Source organism: Saimiri boliviensis, chromosome 9, assembly GCF_048565385.1.
Source record: "Saimiri boliviensis isolate mSaiBol1 chromosome 9, mSaiBol1.pri, whole genome shotgun sequence".
NCBI classification, from domain to species: domain Eukaryota; kingdom Metazoa; phylum Chordata; class Mammalia; order Primates; family Cebidae; genus Saimiri; species Saimiri boliviensis.
In genome coordinates, this window is record NC_133457.1 from 48,162,772 (window position 1) to 48,175,437 (window position 12,666).

The 12,666-nt window shown below is 38.5% G+C and overlaps 1 protein-coding gene across 10 annotated transcripts in view; it reads left to right on the forward strand.

Annotated features, from left to right (window-relative positions):
* The window catches only part of TFDP2 (transcription factor Dp-2), a 187,077-nt gene that overhangs the window by 101,454 nt on the left and 72,957 nt on the right, over nucleotides 1-12,666 (forward strand). The window contains exon 1 of one of the 10 annotated variants that reach the window (XM_074405812.1): nucleotides 8,107-11,747. The exons of 7 other annotated variants lie outside the window; for them this stretch is intronic. In XM_074405812.1, coding sequence (XP_074261913.1) covers nucleotides 11,477-11,747 — 271 coding nt within the window. In that variant the 5' untranslated portion in view covers nucleotides 8,107-11,476. Of the gene's footprint in view, nucleotides 1-8,106; nucleotides 11,748-11,768; nucleotides 12,207-12,666 lie in introns of those variants that run through there. 2 more of the 10 variants (XM_074405811.1, XM_003942577.3) reach the window with 2 other exon arrangements.

A 12,666-nucleotide genomic window follows, 5' to 3' on the forward strand; every position in this document is an offset into this window, starting at 1 on the left:
AGGTCATAAATGAGTCTTGGTAATATGTGCGTGCACATGTATGGGTGTATGTGTGTTTTATTTTGTGTGTGTCTTGTAATTTTTAGTTTAATGTCAGACATCATGTATAGAAAAACAGTAGAGACTGAGGTAGATGGCATTTATGTCTGGACATAGGCATACCTCTTATATCAGCCCAGTTGTCTGTGACATTGAATCAACCTAGTCTGGAGTTGAGATGGGTTTGGATTTTGATGTTGGTTTCATTATGTTCGGTGTATGTGGGCTGCTGTTACCTTGTACTTGGAGCCTTGGGTACCAGATGGTTTTTCTTCAGTGTTCCTGTTCCACTGTTGGCTTTCCTCAGTCCCTTCATGCCTGTTATCACAGAGAGGGGGTGTCTGTTCATATCCTTGCCTCTTCACTAGTGATTAACTGATGCTGCTTGTTACTCAGTGCTAGGCTCATGGTGGTGTCATAGGTGGTTTTTGATTGTACTGGTTCATTCAGCCTTGGCTTTAGGCAGTCCCTGTGCATTTGAACCTTAGGGGTGGTACTTAATCTGCCTTTTCCTGAGCAGTAGTAACCTCTGCTAGGTATCAGAATCCTGGGCCAATAAGGATTCTTTGCTTCTCTTCCAGAAACAAGATTTTTGCTTTAACCGTAGTAGCAGTACGTTATGTGAGTGGGGGGAGGATCAATTAAACTCAGGAGGTCAAGGCTGCAGTGAGCCATGATAGTGTCACCATACTCCAGCCTGGGTGACAGAGCAAGACCCTGTCTCAAAAACAACAACAAAAACACAAGTATCTGTCAAGGTAATCAGGAACAAAGCCTAGCCAATAACCAAGAAACTGTCACATACCAGAGGAGACTAACGAAACATGATGACTAAATGTAATACAAATAAAAAAAACTAAATATTGGCATTACAAGAAAAAATAGGGCAGCAGAATGGGTAATTTACAGGAGAACAAATGCAAGTATATAATAAAAATATGAGTACATTTTCAACTTCACTAGTAATTACACTGCAAACGTAAATGACAAAAGCTGATTTTTGCCAGTCACATTCGCAAAGGGATATTTTTGTTAATACTAGCATTTGGGAAGGTTGTGGAGGATATGGGAACTCAGAGTGATACAACCTCTCTGGAGGATAATTTGCATAGTACTATATCAAAAGGCTTAAAATTGTACAAATTCTTTGACTTGGCTGTGTCTCTGCTGTTGATATATCCTAATAAAGTAAAGGAAGATCTGTGGGAAGATTCAGTCAAAGGGTGCCTATCACAGCATTGTTAATAATAATGAAAAGTTGGAAGCAGCATGATAATTAACAGTATATTGTGATATTCTTGTACGGTGATATGCTGTAGATATTAAAAGTTAATTTATTAAGTTCAAAAAGTTAAACATGTATAGTGTGGTCCCCTTTCTTGTAAAAAAAAAAATGTAGCATAGAAAAAGACTTGATATGTGTACACAAAACATTAATTGTAATTATTTGAATGATTCAATCCTAGACGATTTTTGTCTTCTCCTGTGTGCTTTTGTTTATTTTGCAGTTTTTTCTGACATGAGCATGTGCAGTATTTTGGACATCATATAAAACACTATTTAAAAACAAAATCCTTTTCCTGTATCAACTAGCAAATATTTTCTTAAAATTATTACCTTTGTTGGCAAAGGTATGAGAAATTGATCTTTATTTTATGTCTACTTCTTATTCTATGTCTATTTATTCTTCTTATCTACAGTATTTCTATTCTTTGTATCTACTGTTGGGGATGAAATCAGCACAAGCACTCTTGGGAAGCAAACTGGTGGTAAATATCAAACCCCTTAAAATAATTTATATTCTTTTAGTAGAAAGGCTTCTGGGGGATTAGAAAAGAATCAGAGATTTGAGTGGAGACATGTTTACTATATATTGTTTAACTGCAAAATATGAAGACTGTAAATATCATTTAAAAGGGAAATTAAATATGATACAACTATATAGTGGCATATTATGCATTCATGACGGTATTTAAAGAACATTTATTAATGTTGGGTAATCTTTCTGCTTAGTCTTCTGCTCAGAATGACATCCATATTGTTTTTTCCTCCATGTTTTTTGCTGTAGTCCCAGATAAGAAGATAAGAAGTGGATTCCCTCTATTATTTTGTGTAAATAATCACCACTAGTAAATTACTCTTTTTCCCGCAAAACCATTTCCTTATGTATATTTGTCTTCCTCAGTTTCAATTTATTTGCTTTACTTTAATTATAGGTGTTATGTGAGCCTTTGCACAGTCTGTTTTTCTGCCTGAAATGATCTCCCTGTTTTTACCATGGATGAGACCTTTTCACCTTTGAGGTTGCAGCTTAAATAGTACTCAGAGAGGTTTTCTTGGACCACCTTATCTATAATAAAAGAGTATACAGTGTATTAATAATACCCCTTACCATGTCTCTAATATCCACTAGTTATTTTCATTGCAGTTAACATAGTTGATGATGTTTTTGTATTTATTTGCTTGCGTATAATGTTTCCTCCATTTGACTCTACCTTCCTGAGGCTAGGAATTGTATCTTCACAAGTATATTTTTAGGTCCTCTTCTAATAACTGGCACATGTAAACAGTAAATATATGTAGATTGAATGAACAAATTGCATCTTGCCGTTTTGATGGCAGCTTATTAAGAATTTATGTAACTGCCGGGCGCAGTGGCTCAAGCCTGTAATCCCAGCACTTTGGGAGGCCGAGGCGGGTGGATCATGAGGTCAAGAGATCGAGACCATCCTGCTCAACATGGTGAAACCCCGTCTCTACTAAAAATACAAAAAATTAGCTGGGCATGGTGGCATGTGCCTGTAATCCCAGCTACTCAGGAGGCTGAGGCAGGAGAATTGCCTGAACCCAGGAGGCGGAGGTTGCAGTGAGCCGAGATCGTGCCACTGCACTCCAGCCTGGGTAACAAGAGCGAAACTCCGTCTCAAAAAAAAAAAAAAAAAGAATTTATGTAACTTAGTTAAAAGTTGTTACATTAGGCCGTGCACAGTGGCTCACGCCTGTAATCCCAGCACTTTGGGAGGCCGAGGTGGGTGGATCACAAGGTCAAGAGATCGAGACCATCCTGGTCAACATGGTGAAACCCCGTCTCTACTAAAAATACAAAAAATTAGCTGGGCATGATGGCGCGTGCCTGTAATCCCAGCTACTCAGGAGGCTGAGGCAGGAGAATTGCCTGAACCCAGGGGGCAGAGGTTGCGGTGAGCCGAGATCGCGCCATTGCACTCCAGCCTGGGTAACAAGAGCAAAACTCCGTCTCAAAAAAAAAAAAAAAAAAAAGTTATTACATTATACCAAAGTTATTCTTATAAGCCATATTTATTTTAGTTCTATTGTTTTTGATATTTAATTTATTTTATGTAGGAATGTAGAAGTTTAGATTATACTCAAGAGGTCATAGAAAGTCTTATAATGTGTTGAAATTACCATTGGTTGCTGAAGAGTGTGTAGAAATTGAAGAGACAAAGAAGAGGGGAAAAGATATTTTGAACAGGAGTTCCCCGTGAGTTTTTTAAGACAGGACACCAGGAATATCTTTAGCATGTTTGGGAAAACATTACAGAGGATTGTAAGTGACTAATGGAGCTAGTTGCTGGTAATTATAAATAGAAAGTTACTAGTTACAAAAATTTCTTCTAGGTCTAATCATTAAGAGCCTGGAAAGAAGGCCAGGGTAGTTGGAATATCTTTTACAGTCAGTGGAGTTCTTTTAACAGATGGGAAGCTACTGAAGGTATTTGATCAAGTGAAGGTCCCTTGTCTTATATTTATTTAATAGATATTTATTGCATATATGCTGTCTACTATGTGGTCTTCTAGACGAGGAGGGTACAGAGATGGACTAGGAGGGCTGGAGAGCCAAAAACCTGCTGTGGAGGAATTCACAGACTACAGGAAGTGACAGACATGTAAATTACAAAGGGCTATGATAAATGTTGTAATAAATGCACATCATCAATACTGTGGGAACTCAAAATGTTCAGGTAATTGTGAGTATCTTAACTAAGGAGGTGACATTTTCTATGAATTTTGGAGGATAAGCACTAACTTACCAGGTAAAGACAATTCTGACCTTAGCAGTGAAATCATGGACTGTTCAGGGAATGGTAAATAAGTCCTGCACCTGGAATTGTGGGAGATGAGCCTAGAAAAACATTTACCCTAAAACAGGTATCTGTTAAGGACCTTGTATTATCTATTTAATGAGGAACTATTAAAAGTTTTTATATAGAGGACTGAAGTGATCTTCATTTTTTTCCCATCCTGAATAGTATATTTGGCACAAATGGACTAGTATATACCATGGAGAACAATATTAGGTTTTAGCAAGCCTTTCGATAAAATCTCATTGAATTCATATCTGTAATTAATACTGATAGTCACCAAGTATGTGGACTTCGAGATGTCAAGAACTTGATTAGTGTATTAGTCTATTTTCTTTTTTCCTTTTTTTTGAGATAGAGTCTCGCTCTGTCACCAAGTTGGAGTGCAGTGGCGCGATCTCGGCTCACTGCAACCTCCACCTCCTGGGTTTAAGCGATTCTTCTGCCTCAGCCTCCCGAGTAGCTGGAACTACAGGAGTACACCACCACACCTGACTAATTTTTGTATTTTTAGTAGAGACGGGGTTTAACCATGTTGGCTAGCATGGTCTCGATCTCTTGACCTCATGATCTGCCCACCTTGGCCTTTCAAAGTGCTGGGATTACAGGCATGTGCCACTACTCCCAGCCATGAACTTGATTATTGTATTAGTCCATTTTCACACTCCTGATAAATACATATCTGTGACTGGGCAATTTACAAAAGAAAGAGGTTTAATTGGATGTAAACCTCTTTCCATGTGACTGGGGAAGCCTCACAATCGTGGCCGAAGATAAGAAGGAGCAAATCATGTCTTATGTGTATGGCAGCAGGCAAAGAGAGCTTGTGCAGGAAAACTCTTTATAGTAAACATCAGATCTCTTGAGACTTACTCACTATTACAGGAACTGCATGGGAAAGACCTGCCCCCATGATACAGTTACCTCCCACCAGGTCCCTCCTGACAGCACATGGGAATTCAAGATGAAATCTGTGTGAGGACACAGCCAAACCTTATTAATTAGAATCTCATTTAACCACTCGCTTGAATTTATGCAAGTTATTTGACTTTAGTAAGCCTCCATTTTCTCATCTCTGTCAATGAGGTTTTTGAGTGGTTTGTGGGCACTCTTGACCAGGGACATATAATGAGGTTGCTGTTAGATGAGGGAGGCAGTCAAATGAGACTCTTCATTAGACATACTATTGTCTCAGTGTACTCTGAGTACTGAGAGAAGATAGACCTTGAGACAGCCATAAAAAGATAGAAATTTAATCCATAGAGGCAATTAGTTTAAAGTAGGTTTTTGTATGGCATGCTTAAAGATTTGGAGACAGGAACTATTGCAGGTTTTTAAGCAGGAATCCATATGTTCCACTTTTCCCAAACAGCTTCATTTGTGTGCCAGCATAATTATTAATAGTGTGCCTCTTTCACTCCTAATCGTAATTCATTTTAGATAATAAATTATGTAGTCAGTCACCTTCTGAAACAATAGTACAGCAAAAGAGATGGCTGTGGTTGAACCATTTAGAATGCAGGTAATGGGCCGAGTGCGGTGGTTCAAGCCTGTAATCCCAGCACTTTGGGAGGCTGAGGCAGGTGGATCACGAGGTCAAGATATCGAGACCATCCTGGTCAACATGGGGAAACCCCATCTCTACTAAAAATACAAAAAATTAGCTGGGCATGGTGGCGCGTGCCTGTAATCCCAGCTACTCAGGAGGCTGAGGCAGGAGAATTGCCTGAACCCAGGAGATGGAGGTTGTGGTGAGCCGAGATTGTGCCATTGCACTCCAGCCTGGGTAACAAGAGCGAAACCCTGTCTCAAACAAAGCAAAACAAACAAACAAACAAAGAATGCAGGTAATAAGAAAAAATAAAGGAACCAGTTCAGAAGCATCAGGGTAGAAATAGAGAAGAAATAGTCTTTATGAAAGCCAAGAGCAGATAGTTGCAGTAATATCAAGAAGATGGGATTTGTAAGATCAGCAAGGCCAGATACAGCAAGGTTATGGAGCATAAACACACATTATTAGATTTATCAAGGCAGAGCTCATTGTCTACTTTAGACAGTGCAGTTTCATTTGAGCAGTTAGATAGAAGCCAAATTGGGTTTTTGGTTTTTTTGAGGATAAGGACTATGCCTTCTATATTTTTGTATCTCTAGTGCCTAACACAGTGGTTATGTCAGAGGTACTTGGTGCATTTTTAAAGAATTATTAATTAACAGTTGGTACAAGGCAAGACACAGTGGCTCACACCTGTAATCCCAGCACTTTGGGAGGCTGAGGTAGGCAGATCACCTGAGGTTAGGAGTTCGAGATCAGCGTGACCAATATGATGAAACCCCATCTCTACTAAAAATACAAAAAATAGCTGGGTGTGGTATCACATTCCTGTAATCCTAGCTATTCGGGAGGCTGAGGCAGGAGAGTCGCTGAAACCCGGGAAGTGGAAGTTTCAGTGAGCCGAGATCATGCCATTGCACTTCAGCCTGAACAAGAATGAAACTCTGTCTCAAAAAAAAAAAAGGAAAAATAGTTGGTACGAAAGCTGAGACAGTGGATATAGATAGCACACTAAAAAAATTTTCGGCGGTTAAAGAGAGATGGGAAGTAAGCTGTTTTTACTTTGATTAGGAATTAGGAACAATCTCTGCATTTGAAATGTTAAGGTGAACTCAGTGGAAAGAGAAATACTAAAGTTTCTGAGGAGGGAAGGAAGTTTGAAAGCTAAAGGCCTTGCTGCTATGAAAGACCCTTTGGCCAAGTAGTCCGTCCTGGTTCAGTTATCTCACCCCTTGGGATTCTGTGAGCCAGTTGAGCCAACCAGTTCCTTTCAAATTAAACTAGTTTGAGTTTGATTTCTGCCCATTGTAACTAAACAGATACTTGAATTTACATGAAGTATGCTGACTCTAATGCTCATCCTCTATCCACTGTACATTTCTTCTCCAAGGCTAAAGGTATTATCAACAAAATTTTGTCCCTTCCTAATTTGTGGGGGCTTTAGTGAACTATTTCTGTTCTCTCTAAATCTTTGGTTTCTTTCCCTCCTATAGATCCCTCTCCACAGAGCTTATGTAGGTCTCCCTCATCTTTGTGAAGCCTTAAACTTAATTCTGTGGGCCCCACTAAGTTGTTACTAAAGCATGCATAGGGGTTTTGGTAGAAGATAAGGTTAACACAGGTAGATTGGGACTCTATTGAGAAAAATTTGGATTACTAATTTAAGTGGCTTGCTATTATTTTCTGGATCAGAGATGTTTAATACACCGTTCTTCAGTGATGGAAGTGTTCTATATCTACAGTGTTCAATACAGTAGCTGTTAGCCACATGCAGCTCCATAGATTACTTGACATGTGGCTAGAAATCAAATGACTTAAGAAGTCAAATTTTCAATTTTATTTTATTTTATTTCCTTATCTATTTTTTTAAAGACTGAGTCTCGCTTAGTCACCCAGGCTAGAGTGCAGTGGTGTAATCTTGGCTCACAAAACCTCTGCCTCCCAGGTTCAAGCAGTTCTGCCTCAGCCTCCTGAGTAGCTAGGACTACAGGGGCCCTCTACCATGCCCAGCTAACTTTTGTATTTTTAGTAGAGATGGGGTTTCATCATTTTGGCCAGGCTGGTCATGAACTGCTGAACTCAGAGGAGATCCACCCGCCTCAGCCTTACAAAGTGCTGGGATTACAAGCATGAGTTACCACGCCCAGCTGATTTTATTTAATTTTAATCACCTTAAATTTAAATGGCTGGCCGGGCGCGGTGGCTCAGCCTGTAATCCCAGCACTTTGGGAGGCCGAGGCGGGTGGATCACGAGGTCAAGAGATCGAGACCATCCCGGTCAACACGGTGAAACCCCGTCTCTACTAAAAATACAAAAAATTAGCTGGGCATGGTGGCGTGTGCCTGTAATCCCAGCTACTCAGGAGGCTGAGGCAGGAGAATTGCCTGAACCCAGGAGGCGGAGGTTGCGGTGAGCCGAGATCGCGCCATTGCACTCCAGCCTGGGGTAACAAGAGTGAAACTCCGTCTCAAAAAAAAAAAAAAAACAAAATTTAAATGGCCACATGTGGCTAAGGCTATTATTTTGGATGGTATAGCTCTAGACATCAGAACTTACATGTCTCATTTTGTTTTGTGTTTAAACTAGGAGAACGATGTATGTTAGAGAAAAAACTGGAAACAATATGGGCATTTCGGTGGTGAGGATGATCATGGCAAGAAGAAAATCACTTTCTGTTCTTGATATTAGTACCTTTAACAAGCCTGGGGAACCAAGGAGGATGAATGGGTTTGGGAAGGTAGACAGGAAGTTCAGTACTGCAGAGGCTGAGCTAAGATTATGGGATATATAAATGGAGATGTCTAATAGGCATCTAAATAAGAGTTTATAGCAGAATAGAAAAAGCCAGGGCTAGAAGTATAAATTTCTATAGTCATCTATGTAGCGATGATAAAGCTATAGAAATAGGTAACATCCTCCAGAGGGGCAGTGCATATCTTGAAAAGAGCATCAAGCACGGAACTTAGAAAAATGTGCATATTGAAAGAGTAGAGCTAGGTGTGGTAGCTCACACCTGTAATCCCAACACTTTGGGAAGGAGGCAGGAGGATCACTTTAACCCGAGAGTTCACGAGGAGCCTGGGAAACAGTGAAACTCTGTCTCTACAAAAAATACAAAAATTAGCTGGGTGTGGTGGTACACACCTGTAGCCCTAGCTACTTGCGAGACTGAAGTGGGAGAGATCACTTGAGCCCAGGAGATTGAGGCTACAGTCAGCCGTGACTGCAGTTCAACTCCAGTCTGGGTGACAGAACAAAACCCTCTCTAAAAACAAAACAAAACAAAACAGACAAAGAAATAAAAGAAAAAGTGGAAAGAGGAAGAGGAGCAGGCAAATATGAAATTCTTATTGTGCGGTGTTTTTAAGAAATTGGCACCTAACTATGCAAGTGATAGCAGAAACTTTTTGCTTTATGTGTAGTGCTTATCAGGAAGATTCCATATTTTACTTGAAAATATAAGTATAGGTGCAACATAGCTAATTTCTATGACTTCATTATATAGATCGGATAGACAGTTTTTATTTGGCCAATTGCCTCCTAGATATACCTATGAATACACTATCATAGTGTCATTTCTGCTTAAAGAATCATAAATGTATGTGTTAAATGGGCTTAATATTTGGTCTGATTGCCAATAAACGTAGCAAACTTCAGTCCAAATAAATCAGTTTGTAAACTTTTAGGAGAATGGCCATCTTTGGTGTGTTCTAGATAATCAATAGTTGTAATTAATGATGCTTAAATAGATTTTCTAGATAAGATTAAGGAGAAATTGTTTGACAGGACCTATATAATCTGCATTTTTATCATCTGAGTGGGAAGTCTTATTAATTTTCCTGCACTGTGTCATAGACTTGCAGAAGAACATAGAAGGTAGTGATTATGCTACCTGCCAAGAAAGGCATCAGAGCAGATTGAAGGGTAGTAAAGAATTTGAGACCAGAGAAGAGGCTCTGGGAAGGAAGGCGAGCATGGAGAAGGAAACTTGGAGGATTAGATAGACTGAAGGTCAGATCTGTGGAATGGACAGTAGGTGGCAGGTCAGTTTGTTGCCTTGCTCAGTGCCTGATACATCATAGCTGCTCAATAAGTATTTGTTGAAGGAAGGAATGGGAAAAGGAAAATTCATCCTTTAAGAACGGTAGAATCCTGCTTTGGCCCCACCTTACTTTATTCGTCGCTTGACCTCAGTTATCACATCTCCCTGACCTTAGGTTGCTATTAGATTTGTTGTTAAAACATATACTAGATAGTTTATATTTTAACTTGTAATTATTGTCTAGCTCTGCAATGATGGGAGGGTCGGGGGGATGCTTTCCTATTTAGAGATATGGTGAATATACCTGAGTACTTGGAAGTTTAATTCCCTTTTGTTTTAAGACTGTAACAGAGTAGATGTGACCATATGTAGCCCCTGAATATTCTGGCCTTGGGTGATGTGGGTGAGCACTTCTAGCTCATCTGAGAGGTTAGATAGAGGTGTACACTTATTTTCTCTGTAAGAAGCGTCATCTGATAAGATGATCAAGAATGGTGCAAAGCAGGATGGAGAGTTTAAAATTGTTTCCAAATGTGGGAATGTAAATGGATATAAACATGTAAGATTTTAATACACCAAACTGATTTCTGTGTAACTTCCAAGTTTCTTTTTTCTTTCAAAACTCCTCTGAAATCTGTCCACAGAAATTTAATTTATAGAATTTTATCTGCTTTCTTTACTTAGCTGTTACACTGACCTCATATCCAATAGTGAAAACAGATTTTGTTGCAGAATCTGAAAAGATAGAGGGCCATATAGGTTTCATTTTCAATTTTGTTCATACTAACGTGTTTACAACCCAATTTAATTTACACCCTGTATTGTATTATTGTTATCATATATCTGTATGCATGTAAATGTAGTATGTGGTGGCAAAGGAAAATTTTGAGAAAGAAAAAACTCTTTGATCTATTTGATTCAATATATATTTGAGTGTCTAACAGATACTGTATTAGACACTGGTGATAGAACATTGAACAGAGCACCAGATACTTTGCAGCATCTCCTAGAGTTGCTGTCAAGATATACTTTCCAAGGGGAATATTTCAGAATAGGTGATAACTAATCAAAGACAGAAAAGTACCTTAGTCATCTAGGAGAGTTGTACTTAGAGTGAACTGAAATAAACTAAGCTCACTAAAGACAGGGATTTTTGTTTGGCATTTGTTTGTTGCATTCACTACTGTATCTCCAGCGCCCAAAATAGTGCTTGGCTCATAATAAGTATTGAGTAAATATATGTTGTTGATTGAAGTATTTGTTTTGAATTTGTGTAATCAAAGACATGTACCTTGGTAAATCATCTTTACATCTTGCTAGGTGAAATTTGTATCTCAGTTGCTCTGTTTTTAATATTACCTGCTTTTTGTTTCTACTTGTGCCATGCATCAGGATGCTGGAAAAGCTTGTTAATATTGGCAGTTAGTCATATGGTTATCTGATATTGCAAAGAATAGATTTGGAAAGTAACTTAAGGGATCATCTTTTGTTCAGCTTCCTGGCTAGGAAAACTAAGTAAGATGATTAGATGTGTATATTTAATTAATCATTTAAAAAAAAAAAAACACAGGACAACATAATTGTGTTCTCTCTTGGGAAAATGGAGAAAGGTACTTAACCCTAGATATAAAGGGACTAACCTGGAAATTTTAGAACTTCTGTGTGGGAAGTAGAGAAAAAAAAAGCGGAAAAAAAAAAAAAAAAAAGCACAACTAAGCTGCTCTTTGTTGATATCAGAAATGGGCCTGTCATTCATTTTGGCATTGAAGCATAGCCTCCTATCTCAGGGGGCAGGACCGGGACATTTTTTTCCTCCCACAAGAGCTGGACAGTTATTACAGGTTCAGAAAGCCCTGACCAGTTTTTCAAGAGTTTCTCCTCCTTTTTTCCTCCTGAAACTTGCGGTGCTTTTGCTCTGCTTTCAAGATGCGTTAAGTCTCCTGGTTTATGACTGCTTTGGAGCCAGCAGATACTCTGATATGTATGATTCAAATTATGCAAGTTTCATGAGTAAGTTTAATCTTATTTTTTAAGTTAGTTAAAATACAAGTGATATTTAGAAAAATGCTAACTTGTAGTTATTTCACTACTTTAGGCATTTTTATTACTTCTCAGCCTTTTGGCTAAGATCAAGTGTGTACTTTAAGCAGTTTTTAAAAATAAAAATATCCTTTTAATTTAATAAAAAAAAGCAAGGTTCTGTATAGGAAAGCCCCTTCATCTAAGACCTGCACTTTCAGTTTCTTTTGAAATGTCTTTGTTGTAGACAGTATTCATATGTCTTTTGAAAGCCAGTTAACTAAACAGTTTTCTTGAGCATCTTTTTAGTTTTACTGAGAAGTATTTTAAATTGAGCTTTTCTGAGCTCGATTGCTTACGTCTGACACAGTCTCAAGTTTCCACTGAATGGTAACAAAGACTGTGGAGTGTTGTTGGTACTGCAGTGAGAGGCATGCTTCCTTAGACCAGGTAAGAGAGATCAGTTTGTTTCTTACTGCTGGGTGAGTTTTTACAGCACTTATTTTATATTCTTTAAACAACAGCAATATTAAATGGATAAATAGCCAGGAACACGCTGATTTCAAGACGTCCTTGCTTGTTACAGACAGAAAAACTACAGGGTTATGTATGGGGGTTGGGGTAGGCGGGGGGAGGGGAAGAGTTAGTTTATTACTCACTTATATAAATTAATTAAAATGTGAAGATAATTTTGGAGCTCAGTTTTCTTAGTAACTAAAGCAGCAGTTGAGGAAACAGTAATTTTAAAGGTACTTCATGGTTATTACTTGTGAAAGCAATTCAACTGATAGTTTTTACTTTCATTTTTTCCCCCAGTAGTTAATAAAATAAGCTTTGCCCTTAACTAAACATTTTTTCCATTTATGAAAACTTTTAAATTGCCAACAGCAAAATATACTTCCCAAGGATC